This window comes from Pseudonaja textilis, chromosome 1, assembly GCF_049901715.1.
Source record: "Pseudonaja textilis isolate UNSWEBS1 chromosome 1, rPseTex1.2, whole genome shotgun sequence".
NCBI classification, from domain to species: Eukaryota; Metazoa; Chordata; class Lepidosauria; order Squamata; family Elapidae; genus Pseudonaja; species Pseudonaja textilis.
This window is the reverse complement of record NC_141990.1, coordinates 238104692-238126017: the sequence shown is the minus strand read 5'-3', so window position 1 is coordinate 238126017 and position 21326 is coordinate 238104692. Positions and strand designations below refer to the sequence as shown.

Genomic DNA, 21326 nt, shown 5'->3' with positions numbered 1-21326 from the left:
GCAAGGGACATGGGGTTTCTGGTAGACTTACAAAAAGGTGATGGTGGCAACAGAAGAGAAATATAACTTAATGGCAATTTGCTTTTAGAGACCATTACAGTGGTTACAGAAATTAGAGTGTGTCTCCAAAAGACACTTTATGACCCAATTGTGAAGTTCCTATGGTCCTACTTGCCCCCTTCCCCCACCCCCTGGACACGTGATCACATTTTGGGCACTTGGCAAATGGCTTTTGGATTTATGACTGCTTCCCATGATGGTCACATGACCACAATTTTCAATGGTTTTTTTTTTTTTGCCAGTTTCCAGAGTTTACTTCAGGTTTCTGGCAAATAACCCCTCCCATTAGGTATAATAGGATTCTTTGAATGACTGAGGCATTTGCTTCAAAACTGACAAACAGTTGTAAACTTCAGCACAATTAAATTGGTAGTGACCAATTTAACAATTGCCATGACTTGTAACTATAATTCGGGGCTCTATTAGGGTCGTAAGAAGAGGACTCCCTATATAGTAGTCACTGAGGCAAAAGATACTGCAAACATTACCATGAAACCAGAATGATTCCTACTGGGTTTTATGGATATGTAAATGTGGGAAATTAATATTGCTTATAATAACTGTGGCAGGATCATTGTGTACAAAAAGATGGAAAAGCAATGAAATATCTACAGCAGAAGACTGGATTATAAAATTAACTGAATCGGTGGAATTGGTGAAGTTGATCAGGGGGGAAATAACAAAGACTTTTTTTTGAAAGATTGGAACCTGATATGGACTTTTTGTTGAAAGAACAAAAGAGTTAGTTGATTTCTGGACTGAGGGATTAAGAGGATGGGGAAAAGAATAAGATAGAAAGAGGGGTGGAAGGCATAACTATAAATTGTCTTATTTCATTTCATCTTTCCTTTTTGTATCTCTGTGTTTTGTTTTGTATATTTTTACTATATTGAAAACTCTCTCTCTCTCCCTCTCTCCATCCATATTGGGGCAGGGGGGCAGATAAAGCTATGGAATGTACCTAACCAACTGCAATGAAGAAATGGATTTTTTTGTCTGAAAGGATCTTGAACTGTTGCATGCATGAGGAAGGCAGGAAGAGCAACTTTATCAGATAAACAGGAGACTGACGCAGCCCTTCAGTTTCAAATATGTTTGACTGGCTCCTTTAGAAAAAAAAGGTGTCCCATCAAAGTTCTTGAGTTCAGGAGATAGCAATGTTGAGACACTTATTGCTATTTTGCACATGGCTCCATTCTTGCTTACCGAATCTCCACCCTGGCATTCTTGCCATTTTTCAGAAGCATCTTGTTAAACTCTTGGAAAAAATTAAACAAATTACTGGATTAATGTCAGTAGAGCACCAGCTCTTACATTCTAATCAGGAGCAAGAAGGAATATCCTGTAAATACATTGTCCTGCCTCGTTTTTTAAAAAAATTGCAGAAGTTATGTATGGCAGACTCTTCAGTGCAATTAGTCTGAAGTGCATATTTTAGCAGATCTAAAGAGAACTCTTTTTTAAAAAACCCAAGGGCGGGTGGGGGGCAAATTGAAGTCTGCTGTTAATTTTTAAGAATGTGGGCAGCATAGACTTACAATTTGGGGTAGTATTAAAATGCAAAAAATAAAATAGGAAAGTCATAGTCAGCTCCATTTTTAAATGTGGAATAAACCCATAGGGATGCAATCCAGATTAACAAATTTCCTAAAGTTTACTGAGATGAATGATGTGGCAGAAGTTATTCTGTTTCCCAGAATTTTATGGAGGGTATCCATGGGCATGATGTAACATCTGCAGAACATGTCTCTAATAATAAAGACTTAGAAAGACCCATTCCAGAAGTGCACTGTATCAAGAGACTCCCCAGAGTCATCAAATCTAATTTATATGGATGAAACCCTTAAAAATTGTCACAAGCTGGACCTGGTGAAGTTACAATTCTCTCACTGGGATCAGTGGAAAGAAAAACAGAAAAAAAAACATGAAAAGGAAGCTCTGAGTCCCCAATAGGAATTGGACTTCATCCTTCATCAAATTTCTCATCAAACCTCTAGTTAAGGATTGGAATGAAACTTTGGTAACCTTTTGTCACATTGAAATACACTGAATTTCAATGTTTAATAGCCAACTGCTGTTGATTTCAATAGCACTTAAGTGGGCCTAGTATTTTGGATTCAAAATATGAAAATGAGCGCCCTTTGTGGAAATCCTTGCTCCCAGTTTCACAAAAAGATAAGACTTATTTCAGCCAATAACAGTTCTAACCTTGGACTCTAATAATGCAAATGAAAGAAATGCCGAAGCTTTGCCCAGCAACCTTTTTTCAATGAGGATAAATGTGGTTTTAAAATAAAATCAGCAGTCTCGGTACAGCAGCAAAAGGAAGCCAGTTCAGAGTTTTGCCAATGAATTCCAGGATTTTAACATTTAAAATAAGGACTTTGATCTGGTTTAAAAACAAAACAAAACACCACCTTCTGCTTTTTTTAATATACTCCTTGGCAACATGAAAGAGAATTGGCTGCAAAAAAAAAAAAAGTCTGAGCAGAGTTTGCATTCTAAAATACTCCAGGCTGGCATCCAAACAGAAGACTGCTGGAAGCATAGGGACCTCTGCTGATATTTCTCAGCACTATCCACATACAGTAGATGTGTAATTATTTAAAATTAATTAGTCCCAGAGGCTATGGTACTATATTGTAGCATTTTAACAACTGTAGCTAGCAATGAAAGCTTTTCCATTTATTGTTGTGACAGCGTAGCTTATTGTGTTTAGTTTTAATATGTTAAAACATTCTACTTGCTGAAAAGCATGTTTTGCAATACTCAAGACTGGATCTCATAAGAAATATTTGATCTGGACAATAAAAATACTGCTGCAGTACAGACTTGGGAGGTCAAGTCATCGTTAGGAAGAGATATTTAGGAATTGGGTGTTTTAACTTTGGGAAGTCAGGGAGGATATGAATCCATTCTTTAAACATCTAAGGATTATCCGACATAGGAGGGCCATGACATGAAATAATTTTCAAGAATGAAATTCCATAGCAGCTTTTTTCCTAGCAACGAAATTAATTGCCTGTGGAAACAGTAGCAGGCACTCTGTTGTGCTTAGCCGGAAGCAGGTGCAGATGGCTGAGGAGATGACTCTGATGAGGGGCCAGGACCACCAGGGAGTGGACTGCTGTCTTGACGGACTGCGGGGGCTGGCAGCCGTGGCGAGGAGCTTCCTGAGGAGCTTGTGCCAAGTGCGCATGAGCGCAGGATGATTCGTAGAAGAGAGCAGCTGGAGCAGCACAGACGACTCGAGAGTAAGGAGGCAACGTAATGGCCCCTCCCTCCAGGGAATATAAGCCTGGTTTCAAAAGCTTTTTGCTTTTGCAGAAAACAAAAACATTCGAAGAACACAGCATTGTATGAGACTGTCAAGGCTTTTCTGGTTGGACTAATTGGCTGCAAGGCATCTTTTATCTACAAAGTTTATTTGTAGATTAAAGCTGTGAAGGTTTGAGTTACTGAGTTTGAGATTATCTTGCTGGTATCAGGGTTGGGTCAGAACACACTGTGACAGAACCTGGTCAGCCATGTATCATCATGAAGTTAGATTCAAATGGTGACTCCATAATACTAAGCATTTTACCGGCTAGGCCCAACTATTACAGTAAAAAGGCATTTCAGGGGTTTTTTTTTGGAAGGAGTTATAGGTTTCTGGTGGGATAAATGTATACTCAAGAAGGTGGATATACCAATTGCCTTTTCTTATTGTTTCTTAGTTTGTTTTAATGCCAATTTCTTTTGTGATATGGAATATTAAAGGAGACACATGCTGAAGAATAATCTGTGGTTGCAAACAGCTTGGATAGAGAAGGCATTTGCAGGCAGTAGATCTGAATGCACAAATGCACTGAAATTTTAATTATGGTAGCATTTTCAAGCTGAGGGGTAAAATGTCCAATTAAGTTACTTTAAAAGAAATATTGTTATATTAAAAGATCAATGATTAGTGCTATCACATTTATAAATGTTCAACTAGTTTGTATCACTGTATTTTTGCAAGTTTGTATAGTACCTCAGTGGATCACAAATTAGGTCAAAATCAAATTCTAGAGCCTGTCTTCACATTATAAACCTAGTAATGTATGCATGCAATTAATCTTCCAGATAAATAGCAGAGTTGGAAGGGACCTTGGAGGTCTTCTAGTCCAACCTCCTGCTTAGGCAGGAAACCCTATACCATTTCAGACAAATGTTTATCCAATCTCTTGATTCCCTCTTCATGGCAGCCCTTGAGCTATCGGAACACCGCTAGCCTTTCTTTTCATTATACCCAATTCCAGCAACCATTCTTTATGTTTTAGCTTCCAGTCCCCTTATCATCTTTGTTGCTCTTCTCTGCACTTAAGAGTCTCAACATCTAGAAGTGCAAATAGCATTTTATTAAAACTTTCTCAAGATTACTGGGTTTTTTCCACATCTAAAAATATTTAGATTATTTCCTGCTACTTGTCTGATATATAAATTAAGGCTGCAATACTACAACTATTTTATTCCAGCTCTTGTGAAGTTAATAATCTCAATTTTACAATAATTTGTATACAAATTAGGATAATTTACATCAGAGTGTCAAACTCACATCACAGTGGCATCACGTGACTTGGCCCCCTCGCTAAACCGGGCAAGGGCAGCAGTAATGCATCCGGCCCACAGGTCGTGTGTTTGACACCCCCGATTTACATATAATTTTCAATGGTCTTTGAATGTATTTTTTTTTAATGGTTCTGATTTTAAGCAGAAGATGGTAGAATTTTTACATACTAATTGGGGCAGTTTTCTATTTTGATTTGGAATAAAACAAAAACATTTATTAAATGCCATTTTATTCATATACTTCTCATTAAAATGTAGAAGTGATTAGTTAAGATGCAATCTATAAAGGATTAAATTAGTGAGTTAAATCTTTTTACATCCCATGACTGAGAAAAGGAAGTAGAGTCACAGGCTTTCAGGCATGAAGTATTATACTGAATAGTTGTGGTACTGATTGGAAAGTACAGATTCTAGATCAATCAGCATTTAAGTTTTATTCCAAATTGTATTGTTCCTGGGAATCCTTAAGGTAGAGGAAGTACATTCAAAGATGTTACCTAAACATCTGCAAGCGATCAACCAAGTTCAGAGAACACCAAGAACTCTACAGCCAAATGAACTATATGAAATCCCCTACAGTGCAAATCTCATTCCGTGGTGATGGTGAGACAATTAAATGATCCATGCGGACACTGCTTAATTAAGATTATATGTCAAACAATTATGTGCCATCCAGTCGATGTCTACTCTTAGTGGCGATATAGATTTCCTCCATGTATATCTGTCTTTAACTTGGTCTTTCAAATTAACTTTGCCAATTAAAATTCTTCTATTCTGCTGTCTACTGGGCTTTTTTCTTAATCCATGTCTAATTCAGCTAAGCTTACTGTAAATGATTTAACAGTATGGCAAACCATAACTGATTCCAAAAACAATTGTTATTTTCCTTAACTGTGCAGTTTACTATAATACATACTCAGTAATATTTATAACTGGACAGAATTTAATATGGTAAAAAGAGGCTTGAGGCATTAAATGCCATGCAACCAAGACTGTTTAATAAATGTGCTTGTTGTTTTCCCAGAAATTACAAACTTTGCATATTGAAGTTCAGGTATTTAATGATAAGATATACGAAAGCTTTCAATGATAACCTCTGAATTACTAAACTTAATGATATTAGGAAAAATCACAATATGACCACATTTGGCTTCATATGACTACCTTCATAATAAAGTAATTTATAACATTTCTTTTGAACATTCTAAACGACGTTTTATTAAGTTAAGCACATGCTAAAAGATTTATTGATAGTTCATTGTGCTCGAGAAACAAGTTAGCCCGATCTCTGAGAAAAAAATGAAAAACACCTTAGTTTTCTCCCATCTACACTTTGCAAACAAGAGTTGAAGCTCTATTCAAAATTGCTTATTTTCCAGGTCTGCATCAATTTTATAGTTGGAGGAAAAACGTTCAGATGGTAATATTATGCAATTTTATAAAAGGACATTATAGTTATCGCCCATTGTTATCTTCTGTAATAGACAAGACCCTAGCAGTCTTACACACACACATAAGGAAAAAAATCTTACTGTTGTTCCTCAAAATTGAGTTGATACCTTATTGGATATTCACTATCTAATAAAACAGCTACCAGTGATGTTTTAAGCAGGGGCAGAGACCTGTGGAATGTTGTTTAAGGGCTCAAAAACAGAAAAAACTGAATTGACAAAAGATCTGAAAGATCTCACGTAAAGCATTTCTCTATATAATTAAATAGCTATCTCTGCTTGCTAACTAATCTGTAGTTCATAACGTTAAAAATCTATTCATATAATTCTTGTTTTGAAAAAATTAACTTTCAACCTAAAAGCCAATTTTTTCCAACTCCAGATATGGGCAAAGAAGCATTTTGAAAGATTGGTCCTTCTTTATGGATATTCCTTCATCAAACACCATTTGCTCTAATTGAAAAGAAATAACTGAGAAATATAAGTGTTTCTGATTTTAGCCTCAAGCAGCTTCAAGTCATCCATTTTCATTAATGCTGTCTCCCAAAGACTGCACAGTATGTGATAGGAAGTTTCAATATAACACCCAATGTGTACATAGTTAACAAGAACCTTTAGTAAATTTATAGGAAACAAAAAATATTTGCAGGACAACAGCAGCTTTAAAGAACTCAAATTATATTATCAACTGGAAAAAATATCCAGAAACTTTTATTGATGTAATAAATGTGTTAACTCATCCTTCCAATTTTCAATAAGAAAGCAATGACATCACTCTGAAGTAAGCATAACACGATTACAAGATGGTTTAGATTTCCTTGGTCATAAGAATTTTTATGCAACCAGAGCAGAAGCTGTAGACGATTCGCTGCAGAAGAAGACAAGAACGTTTTAGTAACTTCATCAAAACGAGGTTGTATGGCATCAACAAGATTACATGTAAACTTATCAGCTGCAGCAGCTCACTCAGACATCCAAGGAAGGACTAGCCAACACAAAGGAAAAACCTTTCTGGTGGAAACTGCAAATGGTTGGACAACTGTCATCATAGTGAGCAACCTGAAACTGGACTTGAGTATAAAACAACTGAAGCAAAGCTCAGTAGCCATACTAACAGGGTTAATACTTATATCATTTAGAGAGCACCGTAAAGCACAATGAAGCGGTATAAAAGTCTAAGTGCTATTGCTTAATTTCCTCCCAATATTTATCTGCTATACTGCTTTCCAAAACTCAGATAACTTTTGAACAGGTATAATCTGAATGTACTTAATGTACCTTACACCACAAAAGTATTCATTATAATCAATAAACTTACATACCAAATAGTTTGGAACTATTTCAGAAAAGCTACTGCTGCTGCACCTACGTTCCAAAAATTGCCCAAAATAGTACTATTCCTTACATGAATGCTATTTCTTTCTATAACATTAAGTGGAAAAACAAAATTGCCGCCAACATTAAACAACATGGCAATATTGTGACTGGGAGCAAAATATACTTACTACTTCCAATTAGGTGGGAGTACTCTCTTGGTCTTGTAGTAACGAGCCAACCTGTGAATTCTGCTCTCAATCAAAATAAGTCGGAATTTGGCATCTTTATCCTTCCAACAAAAACAAATAATTTTCAAATACTGTTTTGGGAGACAGCCTAGGAAAAATCTGTTTGTATTTTCTTTGAATAACAATGAAGTTCTCATAAAATCTAGTGAAAATATAGTTTCAATGGTGCCTATTCCACTAGCACTAGGATCTTAAGATATAAACCAGCATTTAATTTAATGTAAAGGCACTACCTCTTCAAAAGCAAATACTGTTCTAGAATAACTGTAGGTGCCATTTTAAAATCTTGAGGATGGAATATATTCTGCTACTTTACCTTGCGGTTCCTCTCAAGATGCTTGCGGACAGCAACTGCTTTCTTGATTAAGTGGTAAAGATCTTCTGGGAGATCAGGGGCAAGTCCCTTGGATTTAAGAATCCTCAGAATTTTGTTACCAGTCACAAAACGAACTTGGGCAACCCCATGCGAGTCCCTTAATATTACCCCTGAAACCAAATGAAGCATTTTTGGAAGTATTGTCATTTTAAAGTACCACAAATTTAAACATATTACTTCATTTGGACATTCAAGAAACATTAACTATCACAAAGGAAAGACTTCTGTAGGTCTTGAAAAAGACAATTTACAGCTTGAATAACGTCAAGTGAAAGCTACAATTTTAGCTATAGCAATGATATTTGAGGCATTAAATAAACTATCAATTCAGTAATACCTTAAATAAAAGCTAGGTTCTAAGATTTCAATTATATTAATCATCAGAACTTGACTGAAGAAAAATATCTTACCTGGACAGAGTACCATTTGGTAAATTTTCAAATACTTCAAATTAGGAATAACCAAGGTAAGTTTCTCAAGATGAAAACCAAATCAATAACATGGATTATTTGGCTGGCTGCCTGATTCCCAAATTACTCTAAGTCAGAGGTCCCCAGGCTATAGCCCATTAGCGGGCTGTGGCCTATTTGGAATTGGGGTGCACGAGTGGCTCGCCGAAGCACATGTATGAAGCTCAACTGGCACAAGTGGTGGGTACTTGCGGGCACTGTCCTACTGCTTACCCAGCCCAGTTTCTTCCTCTCTCCCCAGCCAAGCCGCCAAGCTTCAAAGGTGAGACCGCAGCTCTAAGTGGCTCATAACTAAGAACCAATGTACATTTTATTTCAACATACCAATTTGGGAAGGTGTCAAGCCTTTCTTTGCCAACTTGTAAATCTGCTCTTTGACATCATCGGAAGTAAGTTTCAGCCACTAAAAAAAGTTTAATTGTTAGCCATTCTAGTTCAGATACATTGGATAGCAAATTGACCCAATCATCCCAACACAAAACATAATAATTCTGCAATTGCAAATTGCAAAAATAACAAAGGTAAAACTTAAAAGCTCTTGGTAAAGAGAAAAGTACTAAAGTACCCCTTGCTACATCCTCACATAGAATTGTAGTTGCTGAACGAAAAATAAAAGCAGGATGCTTTCAAATTACATAACTTTTTATTTCATTCAATTTCTTGATACTATGGTTTTTAGAAGTAGTAGACTTAACTCTGAAAATATACAGAAGAGTAGAATTTTCACAGTACTTTAATGAAACTGCAACGCTATTTAGTCATCTGGTCAGCTAAATATTTTCCCCCAATTAATGCTTCTGATTGTAACAAAGCTAAACTGCATGTTTGACACATGTAAATGTATCATGAGTTAAAACTACAAAAAGAAAGTTGTAGCTCAATTATTTCCATACACTAGCAAAACTACTTATAGCTTTAAAAAAAAAAAATTCTCATGAATATAATTGTCTTGGAGCTTGGAACTGCCTGAGTGGTTTGTATGTTAACTATTATCCCAAATGTTTATATTAAGATTGTCAGCAATCCTTCAAAATGTAGCATGCAAACACGTACTTCCCAAATTAACTGATCGAGATTGGTATTTTATTTTTTAACTGTTAAATCAAAACAGCACTGTAGGAAGGAAATTTAAAATAACGTGGGATATTTACAAATAAGTTGCATCATCCTTCACTTTGCAAAGTGAATCAAGTCCCAAGCAGGATGAATAACTGAGGCCAGTACTTACTGTAGGCACGCTTCTCCTGTAAGGCAAGGCCGACTGGGACAAGCCCTTTCTATTGAAAGAGAAGTCAAAGAAAGCATATTTTAGAAAAATGTGACAAACTTTAACGGTTTGCTACAGGATACTAACCAGCTTGATACGGTACTAATCTCGGGTTGCCGGCACGCAAGTCATTACCCACCCTGTCGGTGAATCTAAGAAGCCAAACTTTCAGCACTGCAACAGCTGCATAGCTTTTGATTTTACCCGACCGAGAAAGTAAAATAAAATATTGCACGAGTATAGGGAATCCACGAGGCGCTGCCGCCTCCAACGTTCACACTTATTTCTCCATCTCCTACCAGCAGCGCCTCCCGCCTGTTTCATTGAAAGCAAGCCACGAGAGAGAGAGAGAGAGAAAAACTGCGGCCCGACAACCCGCCTCTCGTCTGCGACTCCACTGGGTCACTGAGGAAAGCGCCGGTCCCCGCGGTTCTCAACCGAAGTCGGCCTCTAAGCAAAGGCCGCTTCCCTCCCCCCCCACGCCCACCCCGCAACAATAGAAGCGGGGCTCCTGAAATAGGTCGCAAAACTACGAGCGGAGGAAATGACGGCCATTCCCGCAAGCCCTCCTCGGATCCTCCAGCCAAGGCCTTTGGTCTCGGCCAACTCACCCAGGCGCGTGCATGCGACCCATGATGGCGCCGAAAAGAAAGAAGCGAGGAAAGCAGCCTTCGCCGTCTTTCTTTCCGCCGGAAGTGACATCGCAGGCAGAAAGGAAAAGGCTTCCGGTCTCGCGTGCGGCTATATTCAGAGCGGATCTTCCGCCGGTTTGATGAACTACATTTCCCAGCATTCCTTTCTTTCGTCTTCTTTGAGGGAGCTAGGTGGGATGCGGTTCTAAATCGGATTCATTTGTAGGAATGGACTGACGTGGAGAGGTGTAATGTGTGTGTGTGTGTGTCTGAGCGGCAAATTACACCAAATAAGTCTGATTAAATAAATAAAATCCCACTTGTGCTGCTATCCAAAAATGCGCTTGGACAGTTTCAGTCAGTGCACTTAAGAAAAAGCTCATCAGGCGCCACCTACCATCCAGGCTAATTGTCACATATTAACCATACAGGTAGTCCTCGACTTACGACTACCCATTTAGTGACTGTTCAAAGTTAAAACAGCACTGAAAAAAGTGACTTATGACCACTTTTCACATGACCGTTGCAGCATCCCCATGGTCATCAAAATTCAGATGCTTGGCAACTGACTCCTTATTTATGAAGGTTGCAGTGTCCTGAGATTCTATGATCATCTTGCGACCATCTGACCAGCAAAGTCAATGGGGAATAGAAATCTACTTAACCACTGTTACTAACTTAACAAATGCAATGATTCACTTAACTGTGGCAAGAAGTCATAAAATGGGAGCAAACTCACTTAACAAATGTTTCATTTAGCAACATATTAGGCTCAATCATGGTCGTAACTCAAGGACTACCTGTATCCTAAGATTGGATCTTCAGAATCTATAATCTTGAAAAGATTCTCAATTTTACTATTTTCCATGGCACAGTTGGCCATTCCCACCCTAAAATACTGTATATCATAATTGTTATCATTTTAAAGGATGTGATGTAAGCTAGGATCAAATATTCCAACAAGTCCTTTAGGTGTACTGTAAGATGTACTTTCCACCAGGAGTGGAAAGAAGTGTAAGAAACTTTTTAATGTTCATTACTACAGTAAATACGTTGTTCCCAAAGTTTACGTTGTATTTTTTTCATTGTACATTTGTATTCATTTTGGTGTTTGGAGATTCTGTACATGAAGATTATATTATAGGGAGGTGTAATGGCAAAAAGATCAGGAACCTGTGGTCTGTGTGGGGATGTATAAAGGGTGCTCTCCCAAATAGCTGTAATGAAGGAACAGCAGTCATGGCATTTCAACCCAATGGCACCAGTTAGGCTACTGTGTCATCTTCTCTAGCATTGAAGAATGCTGCCCAGCATTCTTGTAATTTACCTTTCTCTACATAGACAGAAAAAAACTCAAACAAACAATGCACTGGAGCAACTCTATTTTTATTTTTAAAGGAAATTTAAAAGGGCTGCACGAGTTATTGGAAATAAAGATAGTATAGTAGGGTGGCATATATTCCTTTATCTTTCCTTTTAGTGTTTCTTACGTGAAAATATTAAAGGTAGAAAACCACATTGGACAGTCAGCGACTGGCAGTATTTCTTGAAATGATTTTATCTTATCCAAGTACATGAGATTTCAACTTAGAATATCTGCTGTATTCTTGAATAGTGCTAGGATTAACAGGCCTACAGATCAGAGATTTAGGTGTAAGTAAAAAAGGCAATTAAAGATATAGTTAATATTTGAAGCAACTTTTTTTTAAATGCTCAGTGGAATAGATTTGACTGAAACTTTTTCACTTTAGTTTCTTGATTCACAGTGAATTTGGAAAAAAAGAGGCACAATGTTTTTTTTTTTTAATTAAATAGTATTTAATGTAATTTAGCACAAATATTTTGGGTTTAGACTTAGATAGAAATAATGTACATCTTTATTAGCTCTCAGTGTAATATAGCTGAAGTATTTGGTTCTTATAAGAGAAAGAGACAATTGAAGGCAAACATCCATATTTACTTCTAATGCATTTTATTATTTGTAAACCTTTGCCAAATTGTTAATCACAGTACTAAGAATACCACACAGGGAATATTAAATTCCTATAGATTGTGAGAATGGTGTAATTTTTTTCCACATGTGGAAGCTTTAAACTTTAGCCCACTGATAAAGGTTACCTGTTGAATCCATATTACAAAGTGAACAATATTTTGCAGATTTTAGAAATATTTCTTCAGTTTAAAAACTAATTGTATCCTGGAAAAAGCAATCAAATTTAAGGCAAGATAGTAACATTTCTGGATCATTTTAAAAATAGAGAAATACTAGAGATCTCCCATGCTTTTTATATATATGTATAGGTCATAAAAAGGCAGTATAAAAATTTTCAGTGCAAAGTCATGACTAATTTAGTACAGAAAATATGGGGGTTACTTTTCTTATAGCAAGATGTTTTCCTCAAAATGTTGAAGTAAATGTACAAACACAAATTGACTTCTAGCTGTAGTCCACATTTGGTGCATAGAATTTAATTTCATTCACAAAGTATAAAAATGCCATGAGACCACACTTTAAAAACATTGATCAGTAAGTAACGTGTTACATCTGGTTATGATTATTCCCTCTTACCCTTTCGTATGTCAGTTTAAATATCTGAATTATTTTTTAAAAAATGGAAGAGTGTTGTGTATCACGCAAATATAAATAATTTGAAAGTGATAAAAAATTAATGTTGCTCCCTTACATGTTTAATGATAACTGAAAAACACTTTCATAAGAATGTACCTGAAGAACTTTATCTATTGTGGAGTTATTTTGAGAAATAGTGATGGTGGGCAAAGGCACAGGATGCACTAGTGGCAAATATTACCATAAGGTGCAGCATATATTCTAACCAACATCCAGACAAGAACTGCAGCTGCAAACCACCATCATTAAAGGTTTTCCTTTAAATCTCTAGATTTGTGCTGTGATACACTGTGCTATAGTTAGACTGCAAAAAAGCAGTATATATTGCTTTACAGTTAATCTAATGCAACGTTTCACAAAAACAGTAGCCTACTTCCCTGTGTTTATATGACTTGTGGTTTTGTTGATGGAATGGAATACATCTCAAAAAGCATCAAGTGAGCAGGAAATACAATCTAATTAGTTTATAGCTTACAACTTACATATTTAACATATTATAACTAATAAACTCTTCTAAAAATGTTAAGCATCTTCTATTAATCACAATGCAGTTTTAACACCGAAGAATCCCAAATTTTATTTTAGTCAATTATGAACATATCAGCACCTTAGGTTAATGACTAATATCATACTTTTGTTTAATTGCCTCCAATAGATTGTCACACAGTCTATCGTATAATTCATCGTGCTATTTTTTTAAATTTAGCAGTCTGTATCTTTTTTATTCTAAACTATTTGGGTTTCAACATTAACCATTTTGTGGAATGTTAATAAAATTCCTACAACAGCTTTTAAAAAAAATATTGGGATTAGTAAATTACAATTATACCCAGCCTTTTCCAATTATTACAAATTAGGGGGATACAAATTAAAGAAATGAATTTAAAACACAATCAACCATACTTCATACACAGCATCTTTTATTAACTTTACTAATGGCAAATCAATTTTCATTGAAATAAAATGCTTTGTGGATTACTACTCCCTTACTACTCATGAAAAAAAAAATCTAAATATTATCTTTAATGGTCACTGTATCAACTTCAGTATCCAATAGCTAGTGCATAAAATTCTTGGCCTTTTGCTATAGTATGCATATTTTTAATTCAGATGATTTTAATAGAAATTGTACTTGTGGGACTCCTACTTTTTAATCTGAAATCACCACTGTATAGCCCATATATCTACCTAAAAGAAATGCAGTGCTTTATAGAAAACTATGGTGTAAAATCAATTGCATCTCTATTCATACAGTACTTGTAGTTCATAAACCTGGTAAGATTTTTTTAATGAATCTGATCTAATCTGGTCCTAAATTGAAAGGGAAACTGTTAAATAATTTATATAGTAAACCACATAAGCATTTTTTTTAGCAAGTTTAACTTTTAGCACTGAAAAATGTTTTGAATATTAGAAATAAGGTATAAGCAACAAAATAAGGCACCATTATTTATAATTTAATTTCAATTATTGGCACTATTCTAATAATGGCCTCTAAGAAGCTTTATGAGTCATAAGGCTAAATGCTACACTGAATTTCTATCCTTCTATTTACGTCTCCCTTTTAATTACCTGAAAAATAATTTTGTCATGATCATATTTTCAAACTGTGCTGCTGTATGTGCTGAGAGCAGAATTATAAAACTTTATAATTATAAAGAGCATTGAAATGAATTCAGGATAACCCCCTCATATTGAATTTGAAACATTTCTTCATATTCAAAACTGCATTTATAACAAGTATTACATTTATACAATTCATATACATCAATGCTTAGATATTATTGCAGTTAAAGCATAAAGCAGATGACTTGCCAGAAGTCTTGTATAAAGTTTTGCTAAGGCTGGTCCAACTATAATCCACCAAATTGCAGTGTTTCAAGCTAAAGTGTATGGATTATCTTCAAGTAGAGAAAAGTGATCATATACAAATGGAGTTAAGATTACTTAGTTCGTATCTTCAGCTCTGCAAGTTGTCAGGTTCATAAGTATGGTGCAGCAGCAAGCCTGTACCAGTTCACAGTCTCCTTGCTTAAGTTAAAATCCTTTAAAGAAAGAGTGATACCACCCAGGAAAAAGTTTTCACGCAGAGATTCAGCACTGAGTACACTTAGCTGAAGTTCCCTTTGCTTGAGCGTGTCTTTGCTATATCCACTGTACACAAGCTATTTAAAAAAAACAAACACTAATTCAGAAGCAGTACAAGGCAAGGCAGTTCACAAGGTATCAGTGAAGTTTAGAAAAAGGATAGGGTTTAGCGATAGCAATCCCAACAATCCCCATTGCCAGCATTAACCAAATCCACTCCAATTCAAGCTATTCCTGCTTGGTCCCTCCCAACCCAGAGCCTTGGTAAAGTGAGGGGATGCCTCTTCTTGAACTGCCCAACCCACCTATTTTGTTCCCACATGCCACTACTGTACTGGCCTACTTGTGCTACCTTGTTTAAAAAAAGGAAACCATATCAAAGAAGACACTAGCTGCCCTGGCATGAAAGAAGGATCCTTCCAGCCAGAGCCTTTTTTCACGAAAGAAGGCCCTGGCTGGTGCACCAACAGAAACCTTAGCAAGCACTAGCACAAAAGAAGGCACACAAAGAAGCCCCTGACTGGTACTGTAGTGGCATGTGGTGTGGAGGACATGGTGGGCAGCAGGGGTAGATGATAGGAGTTGGGTAGGCAGGCAACCAAAAGGTGGTCATAAACATGGATGAGCCCTAGTGTGCCCAAATTTTGTTCACCTGGTTGTGGGGGCACTGCAATGGCCAGAACTTCAAGGATAAGTCCCTTCGTTTAGCACCATTGTAATTTCAGTCGCTGAATGGCTGGATGTTAAATGAAGACTACCTGTATTCCTATTATTTATTTATGCCTCAATGGATGGTTTCTACATTATGTTTTGCTTTGAAAAACTACCCAACTATTTCAACTTACCATTTCATTGAACGTTGGATTTCTAGTTTTCCGTGATATTTTGGTTTTCCGTTTAGAGGTTTTATGCGTGTCTGGAAGCAAATACGTCTTTACATAAGGGTTAGGATCTGCACCATCATCAGTAACCTAACAAAAAGAACACCCATTAAAGAAAACTAAAAACAAGGACAACAATATTTAAAGAGAGCAAGGGGAGTGCTTAATGTCTACAATTAATTACATGTCATCAGGTCTTAATCACATAGACAAGATTTCTTCAAGATGACTGCAAGAATTTATAATTCCTTTTTAAAAAAAGGATAAAAGTTCCCAATCACTTAGGTCCCAACTTTTTACCAGATGTTTTAAATATGGTAATAATGCTTATGGGACAATTATATCTTAATTTTATAATGGCATGGGATTAGGTTACTTGGGGGACTGCCTCTCCCTGAGAGTACTGCTTATCTAGATCAAATTCGGAGTCTCTGAAATAATGCTATCTAGTAGGACTTAGGAAGTATGTCTCTTCTGTGGCTGCCGATACCTTATGGAACACCTTGCCCGCGGCAATTTGGTGGGTCCTCACCTTCTTAGCCATCTGGAAGGCCATGACAACCTGACTTTTTTCTTTTTAACAAATTTTATTCAGTTTTTCACATTAAAAACAAAAATCTCTTTTTAGTGGACAACATATTTCCAGGTCATCACCTTTACATACAAATATGACAGCAATTATACATTCATATATGCATACTTAATTCTATTATTACCTTTTCCATTTGACAACCTGACTTTTTACCAGGCACTGGAATAGTGTGTGGAGCCTATGTAGAGTTATTGGAGTACCCTGATCAGTTGACTGGGGCATCAGATTTTTAGTTTTTGTTGCATGCTTTTTTTAGAGTTTTATTGATGTGAAATGCCCAGAGTGGCTTTACAAATCTTTTAAATAAACAATAAATATAAACAAACAGTATTATTGTTTATTGCTTTGGGGCTGCATGTTGATTCACTTCTCCAAAGTTGTATCAATTGTTATTTTTAATATGAAAGAAGGAGGAAAGTGTTAAATATCTGAGTGGGGAATAACAATATTAATTATATTTTTATGAAATAGAAGTAATGGTTTTGCTATATTTAATTTTTGATTTTATTATTCAATTGCCTCACTATTTTGTGGAATATAGTTCTTGTTGTGATTGGAAGGACCAATCCTGTTAGGAACTTTGAATCTGATGACTGTTAGATCGGGGATTGACGTCAGAACCAGGAAACGTTAATCTGATGGGCAAGCCAGTTTTGAATGAGAACGTTACTCCCTTTAGTTTGATTTGATTGTGAAATGACTATTTGAATTTCAAAAGGGAGTCCTAACAGTTTTGCTTGCAGTTTTGAATGAGAACGTTACTCCCTTTAGTTTGATTTGATTGTGAAATGACTGTTTGAATTTCAAAAGGGAGTCCTAACAGTTTTGCTTGCAGTTTTGAATGAGAACGTTACTCCCTTTAGTTTGATTTGCAGGACCGGCCTGAACCTTCAACCTCCTCTGCTTCTCAATCAGGTTATCAGCCGGGAACGGCTGACAATGAGGAACTTATGGAGACTTCAGGTGAAGATAATAATTTAGATGATTGCTGGGTGGATGTCAGAAGCAGGCGTCTCCTTACGAGAAGAAACCAACGGGAGCACAGGAGGAGGGCAGATCAGTAATTAGACTAATTAGCTGCTGCTCTATAAAGGGAGAGAGATGACTTTGCACTTTGTCCGGAACAAAGTGTTTGTTTGCAAGGAGAACCGAAGATTTTGGCTTGGAGGATTTAAACCTGAAATATCTTGTTGGGACTTGGATTTATTTCGTTGGAACTATTAACTTGGACTATCTTGTGGAGGCTATCTACAGCTGTTATCTGTGAAGATTCCTGTTTGCTGCCTTTATTTGCGAGGACTGCTGCTTTCAGCCTTATCTGTTTATTTTGGAAGGTGGGACATAACAAGTTCTTATATTACTTGAGCCTGATTTTCTCAGCCCCAAGAAAGATATGCATCTTGGTTTTGGAAAACAATTTAAACAATTCATAAATGAAGCATATTATAATTATTTAAATGTAAACACATCCATATACTTACCAGATCTTTAATGTGCATCACCATGATAAACAGAGTCTTGTTTCTATAGGAGATGGACAACTTAACTTTTCCTCCTACTTTGCCTGAGGTAGGACTTGAAGGGCCTACATCTAAAAACAAACAAACATCTCATTTTGACTTTGGACCAGTTGCTCTCAATCATTACACCTTATGTAGTAATAATAATTCTTCTGGAAATTGCCAAACTGCCCCTGAATGTGATCGTCTGAGAGAATGTTCAAAATGTAGCCAAGGGAAACAGAATGTCCCAGGTTCTCCAGAATGTTCCATTCCTACTTCTAATTACTGAACACAACTTGCACTGTATATCTTTATGTTTTGTGGAACTCCACACGGCAGAGGCTTCAGAATTTACTGAAATAATTGTGCTATTTAGGATACTAATTAAACTGTACAACTATAATACTTACCTGTACACCTAGTTATTCCATCAATTCCTTCAGCTTTTTCATCACGAGGTAAGGGATGGAAGAAAGTATAAACGAGATCACACTAGGTTGGGAAAGATAAAATTTCGATAAGAACTATTTGTCATACAGACTATGTATAAAATCATTTAAGTATTTTGTAGGCTACTGTCAAAAATTACCTCCGATACATCTGTTGATGCATTCATTAAACTTTGTATGTAGCTATTTAGCTCTACTTTCCTCTTGGCTGCTACATCCTTTACGTGAGTTCTTCCTAGAACCATCTTACTAGGAAAGCTACAGTAACAGAGATAAATAGTTACTTCATTTTTATTAAGGCAAAAAAAGTAAAAGCAATCATACAGACTAGGACAATACAAATGCATTAAAGCATTACTTCATGAAGTATTGCTCCATGTAGTGTCGAAGGAGTTACTTTTTCTGGATGGCTTAGCACAGATGTCTTCTCATGCATTTATACTGTATGTACTTTCATTTTTTTGGCAATCAGCTAAAGTGTTTCATATTCATATATATATATGTGTGTGTGTGTGTGTGTGTGTGTACATACACACATACGTATGTATCTCCAAAATTTATTTTATTTTATTTTTAATTTTTTTATGCCACCCATCTTCCCTACAAGGTGACTGAAATGGGAAAACTTTAAGAGTATCCTAGATGCAGCTTCTCCCTCACTTGATTGTGGGAAGCCAGCAGGGAATGTTGAAGATCATGATCACGGAATTACAGCTCACTGAGGCGTCCCAACTGCAATGGGCACCAAACTCCCAGACTGCAGTCATGTGACCGCAGGGATGCCGCGATGGCCAAGAATCAGAGAATCGGCCCTAAGTCCCCCTTGTTTAGCACCATTGTAAACTGAACAGTTGCTGAGCACTGCATGTGTTGTTGAAATGTTCAGGGCTTCATGTAGTTCCAGCTGATATATAAAAACAGAGTAAATGAAGAAGTAACCCCCAAACAGGGTGCTTTTCTCACTTACTTCATTAAGGAAATACTTCAATAGACAATATGCTAATCTCTTAAACATCTAAATAGGTAGGTTTTAGACATATAAAAAAATTCTTCAAAAACAAAATTTTGACACATACCCTGGTAATTTCCAAAGAGGAAATAAGATTCCAAGCTTGTTGTGTAACTCCTGAAACTCATCAAATGTGCGGAAAATGAATGTGGGTTCAGTTTGCCCCTCTCTCAAAACTCTGACCACATAGATCTGCCAAAGAAAAAAGCAAATATTTCACTGACTATTAAAAAGTTTAACTTCTGTAATCCTGTGCTATAATCTTTCCAAGACTTGTGCTCTTCAGATGTGGTAAGATTTCAACTCCCAGAATTGTGGGTCAGGGAGGCTGGGCAGACATGACCAGACTTGAAAAGGCCACACCTTTATATTTATTTCTAATCATTCCATGAAAAAAGGTAATGGCAGTAGCAAGGGTCTCAACCTTAGTTTTGCCTTGAGCCATGGTTTACAAATCAGAAGGACTGGGTTGACGTACCATGATAGTATTATAGTCTTGATATGCTTGCTTTGAATACAATTATTTCAATAGTTGGTATTGCAACCATATATATTTTTTCCAATGGTCCTACGGGGGGTGCTACAACAGCTGTAATTTCAAGGACTAGGTGCAAATATCATCTTTTTAGCCCCGCTGTAACTTTGAATAATTGAACAAAATGGTCATTGTCTGAGGACTTCTGGTACAAAAAACTCTAAACTTCTGTAGCCATTTCCAAGACTTAAATATCATTAATTTATGGAAATCCATTAAAGCAGAGATTCCTTCAGCGATATTACTGCATTCAAAATGGCTTGACTCATAGATCCAACAAACTGCACTCAAACAACAGAATCTGAAATTCCTCTACAATGGGATACATGTGAAAATATGCTGGTTAAAGCAGATGAAGGAAGCTACGGAAATCATGCTGAATCAAAATACGTATAATTCATAAACTTACATAATATTTATCTGGGTTGTATCTCTTATGGTAGGTAAAAACAGATGCTTCTTTGATATGACTGTCTTGTTTGAGTGAGTATGTTTTGGGTGAAAAAGATAGGATTGGCTCATCGTTAGAAGGCAGCCCTGAGAAACACAGTTGAGCAAGGTTGTGAATAAAAAAGTTGAACTTTGTAGCAACACTTCCCAAGCTTGATTCAATTAGCCTAAAAATAAACAAAGAATATTAATTTTAGATATTACAAGTGTGCCAATATCTTTTAGTTTCTTACAACTTTAATTGCAATAAGAACATGAAGGATCACTTCACAGTTCAAATTCTTAGTACAGTAATACCTCGTTACTTGACCGTTTTGAAACTTGTCAAATTTGATATTTGATACATTTTGATGAGAAAATGTCCCAGTATCTGTTGCTTGTTTGGTACTTGAGCGCAAGCTAAACTTGTTGCCATTGGTTGCCTTGGGACTCACTACATGAGACCTTGTGGTAAAAATTGTTTGGTACTTGTTGCTTTTGGCACTCCCAGAACCAACTAACAATGAGTATTTAGATACCACCGTATATTAATCATAGTGGAATAATTTTAAATTAATATTCCTGATATAAATCAGAGAAAGATGATGGTACATTTAGTTGCTTTACTATTGCTGAACCCAAAGGACTATGTGTATATAGAATAATTCCCAAGTTTTGGAAATGCAAATTCCACAAATATATTACAAACTTCCATTGCTAAATTCTGGCAGTCCCAATTGCCACTATGAGGCAAATCCTCCATGGTCACAACATTGACTTTGCTTGCTGGAATCCATCAGT

The 21326-nt window shown here is 36.3% G+C and overlaps 2 protein-coding genes and 1 non-coding gene across 9 annotated transcripts in view; all 3 read right to left on the bottom strand.

Annotated features, from left to right (window-relative positions):
- Positions 1 to 5626: 5626 nt before the first annotated feature.
- Positions 5627 to 10432, bottom strand: RPS13 (ribosomal protein S13). Its single transcript, XM_026706511.2, has 6 exons — positions 10391 to 10432; positions 9741 to 9789; positions 8837 to 8915; positions 7983 to 8152; positions 7607 to 7707; positions 5627 to 6969 (listed from the first exon to the last, which is right to left on the bottom strand). Exons 1-6 carry the CDS (start codon positions 10411 to 10413, stop codon positions 6936 to 6938), a joined length of 456 nt encoding a protein of 151 aa, XP_026562296.1. The 5' UTR covers positions 10414 to 10432; the 3' UTR covers positions 5627 to 6935.
- Positions 7064 to 7155, bottom strand: LOC113440373 (small nucleolar RNA SNORD14). The gene has a single exon (XR_003374711.1). It is a non-coding gene; the product is annotated as a small nucleolar RNA SNORD14 (small nucleolar RNA).
- A 1772-nt stretch (positions 10433 to 12204) lies between the features above and the next one.
- The window catches only part of PIK3C2A (phosphatidylinositol-4-phosphate 3-kinase catalytic subunit type 2 alpha), a 54386-nt gene continuing 45264 nt past the window's right edge, over positions 12205 to 21326 (bottom strand). For all 7 annotated transcript variants that reach the window (XM_026706509.2, XM_087921025.1, XM_026706508.2 and 4 more), the window contains 7 exons: positions 20506 to 20713; positions 19629 to 19753; positions 18693 to 18810; positions 18514 to 18595; positions 18083 to 18192; positions 15974 to 16099; positions 12205 to 15205 (listed from right to left, as the gene is read on the bottom strand). In XM_026706509.2, coding sequence (XP_026562294.2) covers positions 15023 to 15205; positions 15974 to 16099; positions 18083 to 18192; positions 18514 to 18595; positions 18693 to 18810; positions 19629 to 19753; positions 20506 to 20713 — 952 coding nt within the window. In that variant the 3' untranslated portion in view covers positions 12205 to 15022. The remainder of the gene's footprint in view (positions 15206 to 15973; positions 16100 to 18082; positions 18193 to 18513; positions 18596 to 18692; positions 18811 to 19628; positions 19754 to 20505; positions 20714 to 21326) is intronic.